Below are 24993 nucleotides of genomic sequence, written 5' to 3'. Positions count from 1 at the left end.
GACTTGAAAATCGTCAACAATATTTTATTTGTTGCATATAGTGTTGCTGCCAGGCATTGTTTCAATTGTACAATTGTTGTTTTCGACTAAATTTTATTTTTTATACGTCCAAATTCAACAATAATATAACTCGTATACAACCACAACCAGTAATGATTCTCTTAAGTTAATCAGCTTTTATCTTGTGTTGTTCAGCCATGATCCGATGCTGTTACATCTGTGGCGTGTTTATTTCGAAATATTTTCCTCTCTGGGAAGAATCTTTGCTAGATGTGCCCTAAGTATGGCGCGGAGCCAGCGCAAAGCGCTTTTCGTTTTCATGGCCGTCATAACGGGAATATTTTGCATTCACAATCTCCTTTTCGTTGTCCTTTACACCGAAGCGCAACACAAAATCCTTTCGATTCCAGACTCGTTAAACCGAGATTGTCTGCAAACCAGTCTTCATTCAAGGTAAGCTAAAAATTAACCACGGATGATAATGTTCTTATCCTTTTCAATAATGCTATTCACTTCCAAATTGAAACCTGAAAATAAGGTCGAACTGCTGAGGAACACATTGTATTATGTTACTGACAAGTTAATCGTATTTGTTGCACTTTTCGCGAATCTATAACGTCTTTACCATACGGCTTTTGGTTCTTAAATGCCAACAATTTAACTTGAAAGTTTAGCAGGATAAACGCACTGTACGTTTTTTGCGTCGCGCGAATTTTTTTTCGTGTTTTATCGCAGCTGGCAGCCGTAGTGTCAATAGACCTCACAAATCATTTGCCTGAATCACCTTGACAAAAGCTCCTTATAAATAGTACTTTGGACTTTTTTGTGCGCGAACGCTTTTCCGCCCTCTCATTGAACGCGCACGAGTTTCTTCAAGTTACTGGTTTCGTGACATTGCTTTAAAACGTACATTTGTGTCATCCCTGATAAAATCATACCCTGTATGTTATACATACGTAATCATACCCTGTATGCTACAAAACATTTATCTCTAACCATTTACGAATACACGCGTTTTGTATTGCAAGGGAATATATACAGGCTGCAAATATATCCCCATATCGATTGCGATGTTATCTATTGTCTGGCTTTTCGGCGAAGTTTTCGAACAATACCCTGTTTGACACAGCCATAGGATCGAGTTGTTTTGATAATTGTACACATTGAATTTAATGTAAAATTTTAAACACAGAAATCGTCTGGATGTGAAACAAAATATGTGTGTAGCTTGATCGAAAACCCGACAACAGTCCCCTGGCTTGGTATCATTTGTTTTAAGTTAGGGGTCAGTAATCTTGATATTTTTTAAAAGGAGTCCGTGACCTAAAAAAGGTTGGGAACCACAGCTCTATTACATTAATATTAGTAAACATAGTCCTGTTTTCCAATGTGGTGTCTTGGTTAAGAGGTCCCTTAGATACTTGTATAGCTATAGGTTTGCAGGGATTTTGGGCCCGGCGGCGTAGGTTAATTACCCCTGCAATAAGCGCGGTAATTTGCGACATCTACCTTAATTTTGCGTGGTTAAACAAAATGTAAGAATCATCAAGCTATTCACCACTAGAGCATATTAAGTTATGCTAAGTCCGTGTAACTTTGCTAGCCTCGTGTTATAGCCGATGATTATAAAAAGAAATGTGGTAACTAACATATAACCAAAAAGTAATGCTACGGATAGCATAACATCTTCGTCATAGGGCTAAACAAAGCGAAAAAAAGTGTTTGAAATGTTCAGTACATAAAAATTAAAAAAACATGTGATATGTTTTCTGGCATTTCTCGGTGATCAGAAAAATACAACTGTGTCGAATGACGTGGTATAAATTACCACATCTGCGTGACTGGAAAACACCTAATTCTTCGTCGCCGTAAAGTAACATTCACATATATTTTTTGCGTTTTTGTAATGCGGTATACAATTACAAAATAATAAGTAACCTAAAAACAGTGTTGTGAGTGGTGTCTAAAACGGATCAACTAAATAGGAAGCCGCAAAAAATACTGCAAAAAGCTATTAGGCATAAAGTTAATGTTTAAGGTTACGCAAAAAAATAGCTAACTATCTATAGTTTGTGCGTATAAGAGGCACCACCTACAAACAATGTTCCGTCGCCGCTCCTTTTGTTTGGTGGTCAATCGTAAACCTGCAGCCTATTGTAAAATAGAAAAGGCGCTGGTTGCTCCTTGGCTGTAGGCCGCAGATTGTGTCTGAAATCGATTAACGCCGTCTCAACCACAGCTCTATTGTTCGTTGAGCGGCTCGGGGTATGTGACCAGGTAGCCGCAGGAGTCTCTTTCAAGTTACTGCCTATAGCCCAGGGGTGTCCAACTCAAACATGCCGACGTGCAAATTTTTATCTTAGAACTTCTTTCCGTGCCAAAGTTTAGCAACTATTTTTTCTTCTAGTATTAAACGCGCTTTTATACAAAAAATAAAAAATAGTATAATGTTATAATATCAGAAGTAATTGTTTGTTGTGGTAATTGCTGGGATTGTTTTGTATTGTGAAAAAACAATGACAATTGGCTGTATAACAAATTTAGCTTCATTGACAATTGGCTGTATTTTTGGGGGGCTTGCGTGCCATTTTTTATTAGGTCACGTGCCTCGTGTTGGACACCCCTCCTATAGCCCTATAGTATCCGATTACTTCCTGTAACTGCTTAATCACCAACGAAGCGTAACAGCTCTTGGACAACCATTTTTGCACTTCCGCATATTATTATATCAATTGAACAATGCGTTGTGTCTCCTGTATTTTCGCCAGGCAAATTGTTCTTTTAAGCAAAATCGGTCCTGTCTTTAGTGCCTCGGTTTATTTTTCGGAGACGGTTCGATATTTTCGCAGATGTTACCTTTCCATGCCATAATTCAGGAAAGTATCGCACAGTGTTAATGAGCCTAAACGGCGTTCCCGGGCGCGTAATTTGCGTTATATCTATAGTTTTCTTGTATGTAACTTCGTCGTATTCCCAGAATACCAGGGCGTCAAAAAACGCTCTGCATATACCCTCGTTCGGCGCCCATGCACAAAACTATAACTGACTATAACAATAACCTGGAAGTGGGAAATGCCCGGAGTTGGCCTTACAGTAGTTATTTAAAAAATGGCGCCACCTTACCTCAAGTTATTTACAAATGACTTCAAATCACACTGAAACCGCAAGTGACACCAATCGAACTGAAAATGACCTGTTAACATTGAAACAGTAATTTCGATCATTGTTTATAATAAAACAAATTATTCCTCTACAAGTACTCTCGCCTCAGAAGGTGCTCGACTATCATCAGGTAAAAAACGAGGATTAATTTGGTTTTAGCACCATAGATTCGGTGCACTATGCACGGATCTGTTATGTAGCTTGATAATGAATTCCAAAGCCAAAAAGGTCGAGTAGATCGACAGAATCTTGATTAAGGCGTTTCGATACAAACTTGTATCATCTTCAGTTATAACTTGTTGGCTTTGGAATTTGTTATCAAGTAACATAGGTTCATTGTGCCAATGTTCCAATATTACAATGGGCTTTATTGACGTCATAATGCTTTTGGTAATCGACATTCCAGCGCCCTGCTGCCGGCAATTGCACACTCAAACAACTGGAACGAGACACTGTCGATCTTGGAGAAATCGCTGCAGCGATGCATGAAGTACGGACCGTCGCGGATCAACGCCGAGATCGTCCGAAACGCGAGCATCGACTGGAGCAGGGTGCGCTCCAACGAAAAATCGCTGTGCCCGAGGGTGTCGCCGCTTCTGGAGGGCAAGATCAAGGTCGTGATCGGTGAGCCATAGGCTGCTGTGGTGATTGCCACCAGTTTTCTGGGATTTTCAGTTCCACATCTCATTAAGCTAATATTTTTTTGATTTTTCAAGAAACAAATTTTGTGACAATTTTTGTGTCTTGGATATTAGCTACTGTGTATTTGGCTTTATTATGTTGTTGTTGGTCTCAATACTATGGTATTATAGATCGATTATTCTGCTTTAGATGTTGCTGCCTTGTAGGCCTTATGGTGTGTTCCCCCCTTAAAATATTACTATTGCACATTTTGATTTCAACGTTTCTTGAAATCCCAGTAAATCGGATTGTTGTACTTTCTGTCAACATGTCGGACATCTGTGTCGGAATAAAGTACTATGTTTCGGACGTGCTTTACATATATTATCATCACCCATCGCAGGGGTCGGGAACCTATGGCTCGCGAGCCATATATGGCTCTTTTTGTGGCGCCAAATGACTCTTTTGATGAAAGGATCTTGCTGCAGAAAAATCTAAGCTATGATTTGTCAACCGGATCTCAAATAAAACTGCACGCGGCCACGACCGCTTTCCTAACTTTATATTTTCCTTTTTATTACACATAGAAGCAAATTTTCGGCGCTTCGCGCAATTCCTATTTTTATTTTGTTTTTTTTTGAGACTGTTATGACGTTTAAGGAAATCTCTTAATATCCAAAAAGGCCTATTCTTTGAACGGAACTTCGTATTCAAACTTGTGCAAACTTAGTTAATTAATTTTTAATGCATAGCATGTTCTGCCCTTTAAATGAGAACAAAACAAAACGGCCCTGCTCAATTTACAATTTTTGCCAACCTATAACTAGATGTTAAAAAAGTATTATATGGCTCTCAATCCATCTCATGGAAAAACGTTTAAGAAAATATGGCTTTTATGGCTACCTTAGCTAAAAGGTTCACGACCCCTGACCTATCCCTTTCTCTGTTTGGCTTGCCAAATTATCTATAGTCGTGCGAAAAAAAACAACGATCCGTCGTCTTGTATCGCGCAGGCAAGTCGCCAGGACTGCAGCACGCGCAAAACCTTGGCGGATCGTCGTACAACTGGCCTCCGACATTCGAGGAAATAGCTCTGCGCTACAGCTCGCTGTCCATGGGCGGCATTTACATGGGTCCAAATGACTGCGTCTGCCGCAATGCGCTAGCCGTGATCGTGCCTTACCGCGACAGGGAGGTGCATCTGAGGTGAGTCAAAACGGGAAACGCACAATAAAAGTATGTCAAAGCAAAAAAAAACGAGTAAATCGATACACTCGTGACAAAGGCGTTTTGATAGGCAGCAGTGTCATGATCAGTCGTTAACTTGCATAATTGGAATTGTCAAGGGGCAAACGCAATGGAGCAGCGCTTTTTAACCATTTTGTTGAAGGTGCAACTTATAACCCTACCTATATTACTACGCAGTCCTAACTTTAGTCAAAGGCGAGTCAAAAACAGCGGTGACCCGGTGCCTATTCTTCTCATACCCTGCCTATATCTACGGTTTTCGATCTTTTTTAAATTATGTAGGACTTACTCTGGTGGATTTAAGGCTTATACTCCTATGGGTTTGGGATTTCTTTCTACGGGTTTAGGACCTATCCCTGTTGGCTTAAGGACTTATTTTACGGGTTTTAAACTCCATTTTTTCGCCACAAATTAAATGCGTATTTGGTTTATTTTATGTTGTTGTTCTGAATATAGGCTACTATATATTTATTGAAACATTTCCGCTGCAGAAATTGTACGTGGATGGGCCTTATTTTTGTTTTCACGCTAACACCCTACCTACAAAGTGGTAAGAGTTTGGAAAAAGTTTGCGCCCCCCAAATCAAACAACTTTTCGTTGGCCCAGATAATGCTGCGGGCGCATGACGCATGTGCCCTGATCTAATAATATTAAAAGACAAGATATCGACTACGTAGTCATTTGCTTACTTTTTTTATACAAATTGTTGCCCTGGCAAATAGCATTTTTTGAGTAAAAGTCTAATTTAAAAAAAAATTGTATTGCGCTATATGATTCTGGTCTGATTAATAAAAATATATTTTGCTCGATCAACCAAAATTTTGATAGTAAATTATACCGGACGTAAAATTTGCTGAATCTTACTTTTAACAAATAGTTACTCGACTCAGCTTAGAAAGATATCAATATCATATCGAGGTCTGTTTAAACTTGTAAAAATAGTGTCAAGCATATTCAATTTAACCGCCCATTATCTCTTATATTTAATCATGTGAATATTGAGTTGTTTAATCAATTTAAATATTCTTGATTATATTGACATAACCAAGCTACATAATAGATTAATAGATTTACCAGACACACAACGCATAAGATGTCTCTTGTAGACTATAGGAAACCGTTGCGATACGTCAAAAATAGTTGGACTCATGATACGTTTGCTTGATCACATTAATGTGTTTTGTTTGCACGTGATATTTTTACCAACTGAATTGGCTTACTTTTACATAATTATTCTTTTTTCTAGGTACTTCTTGTACTATATTCATCAAATATTACAGCGCCAGCAGCACTGCTACATCGTCATTGTGGTAGAGCAAAGCGACAATAGCACCTTCAATAAAGGTACAAACCAATTAACTGATTTTGTGTTTTACCGGATAACAATGCAATTACAACCTTCCAACCCTTTTTCGACCAATACTAAGCCGAAGTATAATGAACAGTGAAGCTTTGCGACCCATGTATCTTTACCAAGCTGTGTGAAAGATTGAACAAAAAAAGTAACAATAATAAAAATACAACAACTATAATTATTAGGTCAATTAAGCCACGTCTTCGCATTGCTATCGCAATTTTTTCAAGTGTCAGAGAAATCTTGCACAGAATTAATCTTGCCAAATATAACCACATAAACTACTACAGAAGGCCACCCAATCAAATCAAACGACTACGTATTTTCTGGCTCATTTAGAAACAGTCTTGTCCAAAATGTAAGAAAAACGCTGTATTGTTTTCACCCACTTACATATAACATTTAAATGTGTCTGCTTAAAATGATCAAACCATAATTATGCCTTGCTAGAATAGTTTTAAATGCACTGTTTTTAGACCAGTGATTTTTAAACTTGGTTCCGCCGTACACTTTGCTTCGAGAAATTCTTAAGTATGAATTTTCAATTTTTGGTTAAATAACCTATTTGTATTAGAAATAGTCATACATACAAAAAATCGAGATTGAATGAACATCATAAAATATCTGATAGTACTACAATCGCGTATATCCCTTGCCTTGTACCATTATAATTGGAAAGTGTAGAAAGTGTTATATTTGTTGATTTTTTTAGATTTAGTGTGGATTCAACAGGGACGACTATAGTTTAAACACCAAGCTTTGGTTAAAATACCAGAAAAAAATACCATAAAAGTTGTAACGCTAGTTGAGTAAATCAAACACAATCCACATTCAATACATATACATATAAACAATCTTAGAGGCATGAAAAACATTGCCACTAAAATGGTGGGCGGTTTAAGACAGCTGTGTAAGGTACTTGTAAGTTTATGTTCGGGTTTGGATGGAACTATTAACATAGAGCTGGGCTTTTGAAGGATTGACTGTTGAATGGGCAGTGGGCACGAAACAATACAAAATCCCTTTCCGGTCTGATAAACAGGCTTCTGGCGTTAAGCCAAAACTCGTGTTTCGTTGCATCGTATTTCTGGCATTACTCTAGCGCAGGGGTTCTTAAACTGGGGTCCATGGACCCCTTAGGGGTCCGTCACCTAGCTTTAGGGGATCCATGAAAGCCTAATTGAAATATTAGTGTATATTTGAGAAGTAATCAATTTATCAAACACAACAGTTTAATTAAAAATAAAACGGTTTTGCAGTAAATGCATTAAGACTCCATTTCACTTTCACATTTTTGGACCGAAATCAGCAGACTTATGAAGTCTATTTGTATTGTGACGTAAATTCATGACGTCATTTAAAAAAAAAATAACCTATTGTGGTCCACGCGAGGCCAAAAAACATTTTTAGGGATCCGATGTAAAAAAAACGTTTAAGAACCCCTGCTCTAGCGGGACGATGAACACAAAGCTCTGTAAAGACGAAAATTATCTTAGCCAAGAAACCTATTTTAGCGAAAGACTCTAACCTTAAAGGTTTATCGGCTTAACAGCCTTACGGAAATTTACGCCTTCTGCACAACAAAATGCCGCATATAAACACTAGCTATAATCTGGTGGAAACAGTTTGGACATTAGTTTTCATCGCAACGAGATGTACAACTGTTAGTGTTTGTTTTGTCAAAATGTCGAATGTCAAATAGATCGCATATGCAAGTCATTCGAATCGAATTGTTTATTTTTCCATCTGCGTTTCAGGCCAACTAATGAATGCCGGTTTCACGTACGCCCAGCAGCTCATGAAGTTCGATTGCTTCATTTTTCATGACGTCGACATGATGGCCGAGAACGACCGAATTCCATACGCGTGCAGATGTAAGTGAACAAAACAGTGCCGGTACAAACTACAGTTATTGTGAAATCGAAGCTATTTACACTTCGCCGACGCAATGTCAGCTCACCGACTGGCATAAATAGTATATACTGGCAAAATCGGAACCCTTACTCGCGAAAAGAAACCTTCAGAGAATCATTTGCTTTACAAAGCGGATACGTCAATCGAAATAACGATAAAATCGTTATGTGACAAAAGTAAAAAAGACAACAAGGCTAAAAAATGAAATGGAAAAGAACATAAATCAATGTTTAAATAACAGCGTTATTTGAGTCTATTTCAAAATTTGAACACAACATTCGGTCTTTAGCTTGCAACTTCCATGGCTTAATGGCCTCCCTTGATTGGCCGTTTGTTGTATCCGCCAAAATGTAATGCATTTTCATCCGTTAACAGCCGACTACATCGTTCATATCGCACCCTACGTTAGCAAGTTCAACTATTCGTACAACAAGCATTTGACAGTGGGCGGTGCATCGGCTTATACAGAAGAGCAGTTTACAAAGCTAAATGGATACTCAAACGAATTCGAGGTGGGTATTTTCGTCGGGGTAAAGTTGGGCAGACAAGCGTTACTAAACCCACTATAATATACGTCGATAAACTCTAAATAAAGGGGGTTAGGACAAAGCTTTTTGAGATAAGCAATGCGTTTCGCACTGTTATTCGTGTTTAGCATAAAGATTTGCTTAAGCGCCCTGACTCACTTCATAAAATTAGTTTTGTTTAAAAGTGGCGTTTCACCTTGTAATGAATTTTAAACTGAGCGAAATTTAAATTTTTTACAGACAAAATCTGCTGAATTAAAAAATACTTTTATTTCAAGCATATTTTATTTAATAGTTTCGTTTCGTTTATCGGATTTCGTAATTCTTTTTTGTTGTGGTTTTGATCAGAACTTGTTTTGGTAATTTTCTTTCTTCTTTCAGGGGTGGGGAGGGGAAGATGATGAAATGATGTATCGCATTCTGCACATGAATATGTCAATTTGGCGGACTACGGATAACGTAACCAGCAGGTGAGTACTAGTACTACACCACACCTGGGGGGCGGCATTTTCTGCGCTAATTTGGCAACACATATGCAACTGTATCTTATAGCCTCTTTATTTTAAGAATATTCACTGTATAGACAGTAAGCCACATTAACTATAGCTCGTATTTTCAGGTTGTTTTAACTTATATATACACCAGTCTTTCCATGGACGGATACAGTTATGACCCTGCCAAACTCTATTTTTTGCCTGTTATATTTATAATGCACATTTCGTATTTGGATCGAATTTCCCGTCTTTCAAATATAAATAAAGATTAACATTAATGGCCGATTGACCGCTTTCCAATTTCTGAAACAACTCGACACGTTAATCATTTTCAATTTAATTTGGTGAATGTTATTTTTTCGTGATTGCCCGATTTATACCGTTGTAATATGGCTATTGTATCGCATCAGTAACATGTCCCGTAAAACAATAGGGTGTATCTTTATAGAATCGAAAACCATCGGCGGCAGGTTTTAGCCAGTCGATCACTGCTCCGCTGACGCGTATATTAACAAGTAAAACTCATAGTTAAAAACATGAGTAAAAACAGGATCAGACGTTTTGTTTAAAGGAAAATATATTTCGCCACCAAAGTGGCATCATCAGTTCCTGTAAGAGTACAAATAAATAAAATCAGAGCGCAGCCATCAACAAACCAATAAAAGTAAACAATAAAATATTAAAACATTGTAATAGACTAAAAACGCAATGAAAAGCACTACAGCCTCGCAGGCAACACGACTGGGATAAATGAGTAGGCGACGCAAATACGCCTACTCATTTATGTGCTTCGAGCGTACTTTTTTACGAGTTTTATGAGTGACTTTGCAGTCAATGGCCCCCAAACCAGATAAATGCTAATATATCGAGCAATGTACATCTAATTTATTTTGCCTAAGCGCCACGCTCCCTCTGATTAAAAAGACGCCGTCAACCTAATAGCCGCAAATTTTTCGCGCTTCGCTCAAAACGTTGTTGTCTTTTTTTTATTTCGACTTTATTTGCATATTTGTGCACAACTCCCAACGTATTAACAGTTTTTTTGGCTTAAAAGCTTACTTGTTTTATAGCGTAACAGTATGATGTATTATTTTTGACCCAGCCCGCCACAACATTTTATGTTTACACTATAATTACTTGTAAATAGCCTTTTATAATTTTACAACAAAACAAATTACAAATCCGACTGATAAAACAGGAAAGTTTGAGTTTTCTTTGCGACACTGATGCCTAAATTTTGTGTTGCGACTAATCCAGGCTTTTTAAATTTTTTTGAACATCGGAACACTTTATGCATCGAAAACTAGCTTTTTAAAACGCAGTTTGCTAAACGTCATAGGTTCAAAATGATCAAACACGAACGAGACGAGAGAAACCCCTTAAATCCCTATCGTATGCAACGGAGAAAGCTGGCAAGCAGTCGAATGGCCACAGACGGTCTCAACAGCCTTGCAAGCGTCCCTGAAGCTGTTACCAGGTAAACGTTTGTTACCAAAGCAATAGCTATACGCACAATCAGCAGTGTTGCCAACTGAACTACAATTTAGCCCATCTGTAAAATATAGAAAATTACTTAATTTTAAACCATAGCCATAGTTTAAAATTAACTGCTAATTTTTAACTGCTTTATCAATAGTCAAATCGGCATTTTTAAAATCAAGTCTTTCAAAAGGTGATATTATTATTACTCATTTAAGTCAAAACGGCTAGTTTAAAAAACAATTAAAAAGGTAATTTTATGCAATTAAAAGGACTCCATAGTCATTAGACCAACATATGAACAACATTACCGTCATAATAAAACACAATTCGGAATAAGGCCAAAACAGGACTAATACCTAATGGTATTACTACCGTCTAAATTGGAATAAGTCCTATATCCGTCATTCGACCTAAAAGGTCAGAAATCAGGCAACACTTTAATAACCCCAAACCCCACCCCTAAGTACATCACTAACTCCCCTAATAAGTTTTACACTAACCCATGTTCTAACCCCACCCATTACCCACCAATAACCCCAAACAAGACCAAAAATTCGTCAAACTTGAGCGTCCAGCTGTAGTCACCAAAACGGCCGATGCCAGACTGGCCCCCGATCTTCCCATACCATCTACCCGCAGGTTCGGGCGTTATTTCGGCCATTTAGGCCATATTCCGATGAATTTAGGCATTATTCCGACAGATTTAGGTCTTATTCAGACGATTTTGTTCTTATGCTGTACTTGACATTCCATGTCGTCAGTGTTGTAAACAATTCATTTGAAATGACTTCCCAGTCAAGTCATTTGTAAAATAAATGAAATCTAAGTCAAGGCAGATGTAAAATTACTTAAGTTAAAGTCAAGTCTTTTTGAATAAATAATAAGCAAAATCCCACGCAAGTCTTTGTCATAACAATTACACGTTAAGCTACTAAAATGTGGTGAACTCGTTCGATGAGCAATGCCAATACCTCAACTAAAAAATATTCAAAACACAATATACGACAAGCAATTTGTTTTATGTGCAAAAATTAGAATAAACTAACTTAATTTTACACAAAAATGCCAAAGAAAACACTTCATTTTAACCAAAGTATTTTGTCTAAAATACTCATGTCCAGTCATTCGCCCAAACGACTTAAGTCAAGTCAATTCATCCAAAGTCAAGTCATGGACTTACAGTCCCTACAACACTGGATTCGCAAGAAAACCTGCGACCGATCCGGAGCACCAGCATCGCCTAAAAAATTCTCTTTCATTTGCAGGTTCCCGAGCCACACACGAATCTTGCTGAGAACGCACAAGTCGGCCTACAATCGCGAAAGGGACGCTGTGCATGCCAACATGAGAAAGAGCAGAATACTTTTTAAACCCAGCTGGATACCATTCGACCTTAGCGCGTTTAGAGCGCACGTAGATAAGATGATTAAGCTTAAGCGACAGGAAGAAGCACGTAAAAAGAAGATAGGCAAACCTTTGTGATCCGCGCGAATTTGAGGAGCCAAAGTCATCAAATTTTAGGCATAAATCAATAATACGCTGTTGCTACCAGACATAGTACACTATAAAGAAGTTCTTCCGACGTTTCGTCCAGCTATAAATATGCCTTCATCAGTGAACACAACAACACTACGCAAACTAAAACGACATGCTAAAAATGAGATAATATGCGATAAAAATGCGAAGGCATTTCTTGATAAGATAGAAGACGTCGGATGAATTGAATGAGTACCGAAAGGGCTTCTTTATTAGCTCTTCTTTGTATTCGAAGTTTTTGTGGCTCATACCTTGCATTTTATTCCGATAGCGCTACCCGATATTTCAGGTGAAATGTACAACCGTCCAATCCAATGCAAAATATCGTTAGTACTGTGATGAAAACAACCAAATTGATGAAATCGTAACGCGCATATTTTATTTATTTTTGGTTAGGTTCTTACGCCACAATTTTGCGTTAAAAAGCAAAATTTCTCTCGACTTTTAATAGGTTATAGTTTGGGGAAGTTTCTGTTCAAGGTCGAAAATGTTGCGCTGGATGTACATCATGGCTTAATCGCACAACTTGATTGGAATACCGTGCCGATCCGATCCTAGTATCGGACCAGCACGGACAGCAGTATGTGAACATATCGGAAATCCTTATTTAAAAGGTGAAATCGCGGGTCGTTCACGCATCACCACTCTAACATGCTGCCTTCAAAAATGCTGCTTTTCGTTTTTTTAGGCCTTCTAAAGGTAAAATGTACATTTCTACTTCGTTTTTGGAGCATAATGGTTTGGATTGTAGTAAGACGTAATACGACTATCAAACCCCATACAGCCCATACAGAAAAAAAATTTGAAAAAAATTTTTTTTTTCTTTTGTATTTTCGAAAAAAAATTTTTGAAAGTTTTTTTTCAACATCCAATTTACAAAATACCTTGTGGTTGGTTCCACCCATATTTAATCACTTCTATTTTTGAACACCGGAAATTAAATTTTATTATAAATATCATTATTTCGAGCAATATAAATTGAAAATTTATCCAAAGAATATTTTTTTGTGCTTTTCAATCTGATTTTGAACAGCACGTTTTCACACAGGTTTGCCTGAAAACAGCTTATCTATGTAACACTTTTAAAGCAAGAAAAGCAGAGATGTATGCACATCCCCAGGCCCCAGGTTGTACCTTTACATGTCCCTTATGTACTTGTTAATGGCTTAATGTCACAAAAATTTTTGCGCCTTCGGCGCTACGTTTTGTTGTCTGATTTACTTATTAATAACCTTGTTTATCGCCAAAACATGGTAAGGTTCATAGATTCCCAGGCGAACACATCATTTAAATTTAGGGGCGCGACCAAAAACCGAAGAATTTTTGCCAAAAATGCTTGTCACCAGAAGGCTGGCAAGATTCTGCCAACTTGTCGCAAAGTTGCCTTGAAAACGCGCATCCACCTAAAACATGGGGTCAATGCCCAGAGGTTTTTCAAAGGGGAAACTGCGTTTCCAGATATTTATGCTTTGTTGGTCAGGCGTCAAAGAATAGTGGTTATAAACAGCACAATTCTTGTTTTACATTAACCCGTCTCCAGACCGATGTTTCCCTCTGTTCCTCAAGTTCCTGATAACAATTTGCACGTGGTGCTAGCTCACTAAAAACATGACTGGGTAAAGAATTGTGCTGTTAATAACCCTTATGCTTTGGGATTTTGCACATTTGTCTATATATTTTGAAAATATGCACCTCTCTATATACTACTGTTTTACCTAAAACATTGTTGCAGCACTGCACTGTATCAACCGTTACAACGTCTACTCTACAGAACTACATTTCTTCAACGTATTTTTGTCAGAAAAATTTTCCGTCCAGTCAAATATGACAAATATTCTTGCCTTTCCCTACTTTCGTTTTTGCTCAAGTTTTTTTGTGCTTATATCGACTAACAACGTATTTTTTCGTTTACAGACGACACAATTGAAACAAAATTATTTTCCTGTTGTGTGCTTTGGATGGCGTTTTAAACAATAAGTTCACTTTTTGTTGCACTTTAAACACATTTTCTCTATTATTAGCGTGTCTTATCGTGTTTTTTAGGCATGTTTTACTTGCAAAACAGAAAGAGACTGCTTTCCAAGGAAACACACTGTTAAATTAGTTGAATTGCGGAAAATTATCTTAATTTAACAATAACACAAAAGCTTTTGTCATGTGTTTTAGTGACTTATGTCAATGACTTGATTTAAGTGCACTCAAGTCACATGCTTTCAAATGACTTGACTTAGACTTATATCATTTACACGAATGACTTGACGTATATGTTAAGGTGCTTTAATTGAATACTTTTTAGTAATATTGGGTTATTTAAGCCATTTATGAAATCTAATAGATGTTAACATGCTATTTGTTTTTGAATTTTGCTTTGCACAACATTGGCTACAATGGAACAGGATTACCTTTTTAAAAAGTTTAGTCTTAATTTTTTATGCCTGTGGTGTTAGAATTGGACTTAATTTTGTTGAAAATAGCTTGACTTGAACTTTACAAATGGCTTGACTAGGAATTGGGTTATTTCAGAATGAGTTGTTTTAAATTTAAACGCTGCTGTTGCCAAATATGAAACAATTGTATTTACAAGTATTAGTGCCAAAGGCGTTTGGAAATTTTGACTGCCTGGGGGCTAAGTCCCGGTTTTAAGGCACGAGTGTATCCAGGCCTGTAAACATGTTGTATATACATTTTCTGTCACATATATGTTCCCCAAAGATAGAACATATACTTAAAAACGCTTGTTGTATATTGAGTAAAAATCTTTGTGCAATGTTTTGAACCTGTTTTGTTACCCGTTTTGTGTACTCTACTCCATTAACATTATATTGCAAAAATATTTTGCCAAAACTCGGAAGTATCAAATAAAGTTAAATCAAAGACGACATGAGTTGTGCACCATGGTGATTGGCGCGTAGGCCTACGTTTAAGATAATATAACATAGTTAATATTTAAACAAAATCAGGGACTACGTATTACCTATGGTTTACAGTTTACACAATTCGCTTGAGGCATGCAGTTAAAAAACAACTGTCTATGCTACATAATTCGGATTAACTACTTTATACATAATAACCGCCAAAGAACAACACCAAAGAGCTTTCACGCAACTTTTGGATCAACCGGTAATTATACGAGCATTATCCATATTGTGTTCCTTGTTTCTGGGTTGGCGACAGAGATTGTAGTGGGATTACAAATTAGTGCAGAGGTTTACACGATACAAAAAATCTTAATGGGGAAATAGCTGCGGTAGCTTGCACGAATGTTAAAGTAGATGAGATAGCATTGTACAAGAACCGACTGATTTACTAGAAGCTAGCTCGATATTCTTGAAACGACCGAAGAAGCACTAGGAAATAAAAACGATGCTTCTTGCAAAATTATTGAGCTGCAAAGGAAAATGTTGTAAAACTGCAGCACTTTCGTGAATTAAATATAAAAAAGGTGGGACAAGCCCAGTCTTCTTAACACAAAAGTTTAAACTGTTAATGCAATTTAGGTTTAATTGTAGCGAAGGGTTGTAGTCACTATTGGAGCCTATAGGGTCATTCGACTTTCAGATTTGAGTTTCAAGGGCCATTGGGTATAGGTAATAAATTATAATATCGCAACATCGCAACTGTATAAATCCAATCGTTTTCGAACAGTCTAACTTGACTATCATAATTTGATAGGGTTAGTTTTTTTATTGTGCTTTGGAAAACAGGGTTTCAAGCAGAAATTTTGTAGACATAAAAAGGTCATTTTTTAGTCGAAATTAGTTAACCGGTGTTGACAGTTGTACATACCTATACCAGGGATGGCCAACATGCGACTCTTCGCCTAGTTTTATGCCGCTCTTAAATTCATGTTGCACCTACGATTTTTTAAATATGTCGGTTTCGTTTGGTCAAGACTAAGTTATCGATTACTACCGGACTGTTTGCCTTAAGGCCATTGTGTTGTTAGTAGGCCTAACACTTTTTGAACAAGATAAACGCAAAAATTATTCTTTTTGCGAAAAACATTTATAGGGTTTCTGTGCAGAAAAGATGTGGGTCCATGACCACCAGAAGTTATTTGCCCAAATAATTATACCGAAAATGTGCATTTTTTCACTTAATAGGTTGCCTCTCCTTATAAATTAAAATTTTGTCTATTTAGCCAAGTACAGGCACATTTTTTTCGCGCTTCGTGCGATCGCTTTGTGGCTGTGATCAAGTAATGGAATGATCGGCTATTCTTTTCTTTCCATGTGTGTAAGGCGTGGCTCTTTGCGGTTAACCAAGTAAAAAAAGCGACTCTTGACGTCTGACCGCTTGGCCACCCCTAATCTATACCTAACGTTTCACAAATGACTTAAACTAATCTAGTAAACTTTTTACAATTTACCTTTGAAGAAGTTCTTAAAGTAGACTCGTAATATGAAACGAAATGCGTTAGCCACTTGCCTTATTTTGATTTTACTGCTTCTATTTCACAAAGACACTCGAGAGCACATGTTGTCAATGGCTACAGGGAATTATTATCAGCATTTAGAAAATGTACGGGACATTGGTAGTTCATCAAATACCAATCAGGAAAAACAATATAAGACTGTAAGTATGTATGTGAAACGATTCTAATGTAAAAGCTGGTGAGTTTGAAATCTAAACCAACAAATTTCCAAACTCACATATCTTGACATATTTGATTTCAATAAGTAGGTTTTGAATAAAATGTACCGTTATAATGTGCTTTTATTGTGGCCTAAGGATACAGAAAATAACGCCTAAATAGATTTTTTATAATAAAATAGTAATAACATTAAGGCAAATACGCAGTAATATCTACTAAACGCAACAAGAATCAAACTTGTCATAATAAGTCATATACACTCTTCGGAAAAACACCTATAAGTAAGTACCAATTACCACCCGAACCTGTAGGTAAATATATAGGCCAATTAGGCGCCACCGGTCCGTTATCGGGACATTTAGGTATCGATGATTGACGGTTTGGGGGAGGGGTAAATTAGGGCTAACATTATTTGGAAAATTAGTGATAAAGTAATAAGTAGCGTTTGGGGTAAAGTAAAAGGCTCTTCAGGCCTATTGTGGCCGTTTTGGTCTTATTTCGACGGGTTTACATCTTTCTTTCTTTATGCGGTATTCGTCAGTCTTTTTTATAGTCTTTTCGGAACTGTGTTTTATTCTGACCTTGATGTTATTCCAATTTCGGTAATATATTCTTGGAATCATGACTGGAACGTACAGCATATAGCCAACATATTTAATTTCCAGTGATTTTCTGTTAAAATCTGTGTTCGCTAATGTTCCACTGATTTTTTATAATTTTTAAATAAATGGACAATTAAGACTGTGAATAGTTAATTTGTTTTACAACGGGAAACGTGAATAAGTAAATTAATTGTACTTAACTTACGTCATTTAAAAAAGACAAATAAAATATTACTAGGTTAAAACGATAAACAAAAGCCAAAATGAAACCGGGGGGGGGGACATATGAATATTTTTCAGTGGCATCAGAAGATCATTTATTTTGCTGAAAAAGAAGACAAATCCCCTAAAACAGGATTCAGTAGCCATATTACAGCAAGACAAGCGTGTGAATGGCTTATGTCTTAGCCTACTATAAGTGTTTTAAATTCTCAGACCACTAAAGGTTTGCTATTTGCTAAAACACGAAATGTTCCAAATTCAAACCTACATCTTGGGCAAAAATGAGAGGCATTCATAAAGTTGTTTGAACACGCAGCTACACGTACAGAGTGCACAGCCACACGAATCTGAAGACCAATTTATGGCAAGGATTGGACAACGGATGAAAGAGAGGCGACATCTCCTCCAAACTGTATGCAAACAGCTGGGTTGGTATCTAAGGACCTAATTTTGTAGAAATTTCGAAGACAATACCAGGATTTTTTTAAAAGCTTAGGCAAATTTATATTCGAATAAACTTTTTGCTTGAACGCTATCATAGGCTCTGTAGATGTCGTAACTCTACTAAACATACTAAAAACTTAACCCAGTACTTTTTAGCATACAAAGCCCTTCTGTACTGCATGTAAAATAAAGCAAGCAATAAGTTCGCAATATCTTGATAAGCCATAAGCTGACTACACAGCAGAGTTATCACGATTAGACATTTGACGTGAATTAATAGCGCTTAAATTATGTTTGAATTACCCTTCACGCCAAACTCAGTGAAGTTTTATTAGCTTATTAGCAAGCTTACATGACCTGCATGGCCTGCAAAATTCACCAGTTCGGTTCGTTTCAGAATTGGGACGAAATCGGTTCGCCAAGCAAAAACTCATGGTACTGAAGCGTTACAACCTGGTTCACTGTCGCATTCCAAAAGCTGGTTCGACAAACCTGGACCGCGTTTTCTGGCAACTTACCAACCTTTCAGACTACGGGGATTTCCCTTTCGTAAGTATGCACCATTAGGGCTTAATTAGTGAATCCCAACCAGGGGTATGTGGAGAGGTTGTCAAGTATGTTGGAAATTAACATATTTTTTTTAAATAACGCTTTTTAATAAAATATTTTTAAATGACAACCGTTTTTTAATGTCACTTTGTTGTTTAAGCGTTTTATATGACTACACTACTCCTTTTAAGTTTACTATAATTGTTATATAAGCCTGTATCGGCTTCCGCAAAATTATTTGTTGGGCTATTTAAATATAGGTCCGTAAACACTATATTTGTCAAGGATTCGTAACTTAAAAGGGTGGTGCGAATCAAAAATGTTTTTTAAGGAGGAATAAAATTTTATTAGAGATGACGACTTTGGGCTAAAATAAAGTTAACAAAACGGTTTAAGACAGTGTCGGCAAACTATGGGACGCGGCCCAAATGTTGGCTGCGAGGTATTTTTAATATTTTAAGCTTATCATTTAGTTGTGGGCCGTGTCATAGCCTGTATTTATTACGTTGATGTGACTAGGACCTTGGCTCATGGTTGCACCGAGGGGTCACTCGGCCATGGCCTCCCAAAACTAAACTTTAGCCAAGCTAAAAAATCTAACTATATACCGTGTACTTAAATCTATTTAGACTCAAAGGTGATAAGCCAAAGGTGATCACAAATAAACAGAAATATTTTCGCGTTACGCGCGATTCGGCTGGATTTTAGCCGCATGTTTTGTTTGCGCACGAATTCACATGAGAACAACAGGTGTTCTTAAAGTTAATTGTTTTAAGACGTAACTTCGTGACGTCATTTCAAAATTTCATGGCCTAAACCCAGGGGGCCTTGAATAGTTCTTGACATGCCTATTTTGGGCCGCGACAAAAAGTTTACCTACCACTAGTCTAACTCTAAGACATACCTAAAACGTAATCTAAAACCGTTTATTTGGCATTTTCGTAGTTATAATAGGGCTAGGCAATAAATACAGTTTAGGGGGGTATGGAGTCCCCCTCCCCTGAAAACAACTGGGTTAAACAATGAAATGTTCTCAGTAGTTTCAGTTGTTCTCAGCAGTTCCTATATTAGTATATTTGTACAAAGTAATAAAAATTGAACATCAATACTTACGAGCTGGAAGTTGATAGCCTGGTTGAACTGCATTTGCGATTTGTCGATTTTCACGCTTTGTAAATATACTTAAAATATACCACTAGCTAAACCACCTAGGACAGGTCTACTCTTCGGTAACAAACACTGGCAGTTTAGTAATGTGGTATTCCTGTCAGTCGCTTCATAGCTTTAGGTCCTTACGACTTGCAGCAATTTATAGAAAACCGTGGCGTATGCAACTCGACAATCTAATAATTGCTGGCAGGAGGAACGCAATTATCAGGCGAGTCTGCGCAGTTTGCCGCCACGAAATTTTTGACAATTAGAGAACAATTACCATTGTCATAAAAAACTCTCAAAGCACTTGGTAATTCAACATAACAATCCAACAAAACATAAATGACCTACAGTGTACACATGTGTTTCAAGTTTAAGAATAGAGCGCTCTGTAGGGCTGAGTTTTTGTTAACAAAAGGGCAACGGTCATTAGTTTATTTTTACTAGATAGTCAAAAATTAACCCTAACAATAAATACGCAATCCTTTGAAAGAGCTGGGGTTGGCGAACCTGAAGGCTCGCTAGAATATTTAATGTGATCCGCGTTAAAGTATTTGCGAGAGTATACAATATTTGACTAATTTTTGTTTTATTTTATCATGTTTTATTTCGGTCTAGTCCAGGGGTTCTTAAACTGGGGTCCATGGACCCCCTGGGGGTCCGTGAACTAGTATTAGGGGGTCCATGAAGGCCTAGTTAAAAAACTCGTGTATACTTAAAGTAATTATTTTTTTAAAGAAAACACTTTAATTAAAAATTGAACGGTTTTGGACTGAATGTATAGTTAGACTTCATTTAACTTTCACATTTTTCGGACCGAAATAACAGAGTCATGAAGTCTATTTGTTTTGTGACGTCATTTTGGAGCATTTCTTGTCTACCGGGGTCCATGCAAAGCAAAAAAAAATGTTATGTGTCCGCGGTAAAAAAAGTTTAAGAACCCCTGGTCTAGTCTGTGTCATGTAGCCTCGTGCCCTTAATGACTTATGCCAATGGCAAATGCATTTTATAATGAAGACAAGACACTATACTGTGGCGATGAAAAAAACAGATAAAAAAAGTTATTAACTTACGGAAAACGAAAGCTGTAAACGTGGAAATTTGTCTTCGGCTCAAGTTAACACTTGTTGTAAACCCATATAATTCAAAATGGATATTTAACCTAGTTGGCAACGAGAAAGATTAACAAGAATGTACAATTTCAACTTAAGAACTAAAAAACAGAAAAAGCTTGTCAGAATTCAGTACAATTTGTCGTAAAACGGTGTCATCTGATTTTCATATTTATAATTAGACAAATACGCCTTGTCAACCAAGCTAAAAAACTGTATACCGTGTTTTCTATTTGTGATAGGCGTCTAGTCGAAACCCGCACGAGATAGAGCAGATTACCGAGCGGTACTTTGCGAAAGTCAGGGACACAGACGGATTCATCAAGTCCATTCTTGTCCGTGATCCTTACGAACGACTGGTTTCCGCCTTTAAGAAAAAAATCCACGGAACGAGTAAGTGTATAAAGTAGTATATGGACTTCGTCAACAAGATAATTCTAAATACACAATTTGACGAATTAGAACGATTAGAGCGATTTGCTGCTAATTCTAATTCTAATCTAATCTGTGATTTGCTTTGTGTAATTTGTAGTTCTCTAGTTCTCCACTTTACCAAAGGTTGCACTTCGGTGGTTGGCCAATGACCACCAGGGCCTTCATAAATGATCGGCTAACTAATCACTTGAGAACTGTAAAAAAAGGGTCGTGGTTTTGGTGTATTTCTTTAAGGGTAGAACGGGTGTTTATTTTTGATCACCATTCGGCATCAAGGTTATGCTTTCGAGATCGACCCTTGGCTAAGGTAGACTACTGTATGTATAGGCTCAGGCCCTTTGGCGTAAAACATTCCTATAGTGTCAGTAAAGTCTCTTGGCATAGCCGTAAAATCATTCCTATAGTGTCAGCTACTTTGATTATACCAACTAATATTACCTGTTAGGACACGCAAACATCTTAACTCTTTTAAAACGCTATTCTTCCAAATGTCTCGATACAATATCCTGTTAACTTATATACAGACGCCACTGGTTTGATCAAGGACCATTGGCTCAATCATGCTCGTGTCCCGCCCAACGTCACCTTTGACCAGTTCATTTCGCACGTGACCTTTCCCGGTCGGGTACAGAGCACCTTCGAGCGTCACTGGGCCACCTTCCAGTTCCTCTGCCAGCCCTGCCACGTCACTTATGACGTCATCGCCCACTTGGAAACCATCGCGGAGGACTCGAGGTAAAGCTTTTTGCGATTACGCGGAACCGCCTTTGAAAATGTCATGTCATAAAAAGTTTGGTAGCCGGACAAACGTACGATTTACGGAGACTTCAATTAACGTCCTCGAGATTTTTTTTTAGATTTTTCGCACGTATTTTAAATGCTTAGATTGAAAATTCTAAATATTTTGTGCTTACCAAGTAAAATGGAAACAAAGGTTAACATAACAAAAATAAAGCGTCTTAAAGCCTATTGGCTTTTTCTTTAAGATCAATCTCTTGTCTTCTTATTCTTGTATGCGATTGGAACACAATTTCTTTCACAAGCTTTATGTTCTAATATGGTAAAAATGTTCGTATGCTATATTGACTAAAATTCAAGCGTATAGGCACTCGAAATAAACATTGCCCGCTGGTTTGTTTTATAAAAACAATAAGTAGGCCTATATATTTTTTTCACATGTTTTCTGCTAATCCAAAGCTATTAAGCAAACTCGCGAAAAACAAAAAAGATCCTAATATTTGTTCTTGCCGGCAAGATTTCGAATTAATCGTCTATCGAATCTCGTTTTAGTATTGATTGCCTCTTCATATGTAGTTACATGCCGTTATTCCTCCCAATTCCTTTGCTATTTATTAACCAACATAGAAAAGGGTCGGCTAGTCGTTGAGGAATAACGTCACTGTTGTAAACAATTATTTTGAAACAATTTAAGTTCAAGTCGGGTCATTTGTAAAATAACTTAAGTCCAAGTCAAATCTTAGTGCAAGTCAATTGCAAGTCAAGTCCTTATCATGAAAAAAGTAAACGCTAATTGGCAAACTTGTCCGATTTTGAGCAACAACTACACTAAAAATAACAAAAACACAACATACACAACTATAGCAACAAATTGTTTAGTGTGCAAAAAAAGAGAAATAACCCAATTTTATAAAAAACAAGCCTAATGAAATAATTTCATTTCAACCAAAGCCATTTGTCCAAAAATTAAAGTCAACTCAAGTTATTTGTCTAAAAACTTAAGTCAAGTCAATTGAAAACAGTGACTTAAGTGCACTTATGTCATTACAACTCTAGATAACGTCGTGTAATAAGAACAGACAAGGGACTATTCGTTAACGATCTACTCTACAATGTGCAATAGCTTTGTTGTTTAGGTATCTGCTCAATCTGATCGGCGCGCCGAAAAACGTCACATTCCCATCAGCCTATGGTAAGCACGGCAAACCGGCCACGCAACGCTCGCAACTGAGTGACGTCTATTCGACGGTTTCCCGCCACAACTTTGGCGCCCTCTACCGGATGTTCGCAGGCGACTTTTTACTGTTCGGCTACTCGCGGCCAAACGATCTCGGAAAATTGTGATTCGGCAAAGAATGACCTAAAGACGTGGTCGACTTGCTGAACGTTTGATAATTACCATCACCCTGAGTTTTGCTTATAAATGATGGCCTCAACTCCTGATAATTCTTATTTTTTGTAATGATTCCCTATTGTGCGAAAAATATACAATTTTTTCAAGGCAAAAATAAGAATTTTTTCCGATCTTAATATAATTTATCAAGATTTTATTTTATTTGCAAATCTTTCTTTTTACTAGTCTTTTGTGCAATCTTTAAAAGCAACGTCTGGATTTCAGTAAAATTAGAGCCCACGTTTTCGCTATCCTAATGGCGGTAAAGCAGTGAATATCAGGTATTAGATTAATTGTACTCGGCCAATTATGAAATACTTTGTTTAGGGCGTGTCTTTTGCTACCTAACTAAGTGCGATTTCTTAGGCAAGATATGCGATTTAAATTGACGTCATTTCTTGATGTTTCCATGTGAAACACTTTAATTGTGTTAAAAAATTGAAGATGTATGTTTCGGAGTTATAATATTCAAATAATATATGCCGGTATAGTTTACTCCTTTAAACAGCCTGTTACCTATTTTGTTTATTTAGCTTTGTCTCCGAAAGCTCCTTACCCCAGATTCTAAAAAAATGTTTTTCTATAAAAACTCTATTCATTTGACAAATTTATTCCATTTTTTTTAAATGTACACTAAGCTTTTAACTAGGCCTTCATAGACCCCCTAAAGGTAGTCCACGGACCTCAATTCATGATCCCCTGCCTTAGCTTGGATTAGTGGTAGTACAGGTACTTAGCTAGGGTTAGACAAAGCTGCTACAGGCCCCCTACTTCAGAGGCAAGAATGTCCTCTGAAACTTGTTTGTTAATAGACTATGTTCACTACTAAACTAAATACATTATTTTTATATCGAGCCCCGCGCGATATTTCCATTTTTTGCTACGTTTTTGACTGTTTAAGGAGATCTATATTCAGCCCATAAGCGCTATGCATATTGTAGCCTGTTGTGCCGTGTGACTTATAAACATTACTAAGTGCATTTTTTGTTTAACTTAACCAATAACAAAATGCATTTAAGTGAACCTAAATTAAAATATATTTTATGTGGGTAAGGCGTCACGTTTCTTTTAATTTAACAGTCCTGACAACTTAACACAAATCTATATATCTATAATATCAATTATTTACGCACGAGTTCGCCAGTGAACAACAGGTGTTTTCAAGATTAATTGTTTTATGACGTCATAGTTGACGTAACACAGGAGTACGAAAAGTTAGCAAAGGTTAAGAACCACTTGCTTACAAAATTCAAAATATTTTGACGATCCAGGTGTGTTAGACGTACTCAATAAATGTTCAAAAGATGAAAAGGGTATAATTTTCCGCCTTGCTACGCCAGAAGACTAGAGACTTGCACAATGCTATGTTTATAAAGTATTCACCCGGAGTGAAATAGGCCTTAATACCTCTAT

General features: G+C 37.1%; 2 protein-coding genes across 2 annotated transcripts; both read left to right on the top strand.

Moving 5' to 3' along the window:
- Positions 1-202: 202 nt before the first annotated feature.
- LOC146145394 (beta-1,4-galactosyltransferase 1-like) lies at positions 203-12568 on the top strand. The gene is made up of 9 exons (XM_083389804.1): positions 203-453; positions 3569-3786; positions 4797-4989; positions 6279-6376; positions 8144-8260; positions 8676-8812; positions 9209-9297; positions 10661-10798; positions 12069-12568. Exons 1-9 carry the CDS (start codon positions 206-208, stop codon positions 12283-12285), a joined length of 1455 nt encoding a protein of 484 aa, XP_083245930.1. The 5' UTR covers positions 203-205; the 3' UTR covers positions 12286-12568.
- Positions 12569-16824: 4256 nt separating this feature from the next.
- Positions 16825-23531, top strand: LOC146145393 (carbohydrate sulfotransferase 11-like). Its single transcript, XM_083390549.1, has 6 exons — positions 16825-16914; positions 18074-18185; positions 18599-18750; positions 21257-21407; positions 21974-22184; positions 23324-23531. The coding sequence occupies exons 1-6, from the start codon at positions 16825-16827 to the stop codon at positions 23529-23531; spliced, it is 924 nt and encodes a 307-aa protein (XP_083246675.1).
- Positions 23532-24993: the final 1462 nt, after the last annotated feature.

The sequence above is a fragment of the Ascidiella aspersa genome, chromosome 5 (assembly GCF_963924565.1).
Source record: "Ascidiella aspersa chromosome 5, kaAscAspe10.2, whole genome shotgun sequence".
Taxonomy (NCBI): domain Eukaryota; kingdom Metazoa; phylum Chordata; class Ascidiacea; order Phlebobranchia; family Ascidiidae; genus Ascidiella; species Ascidiella aspersa.
This window is presented reverse-complemented; position numbering and strand designations above follow the sequence as displayed.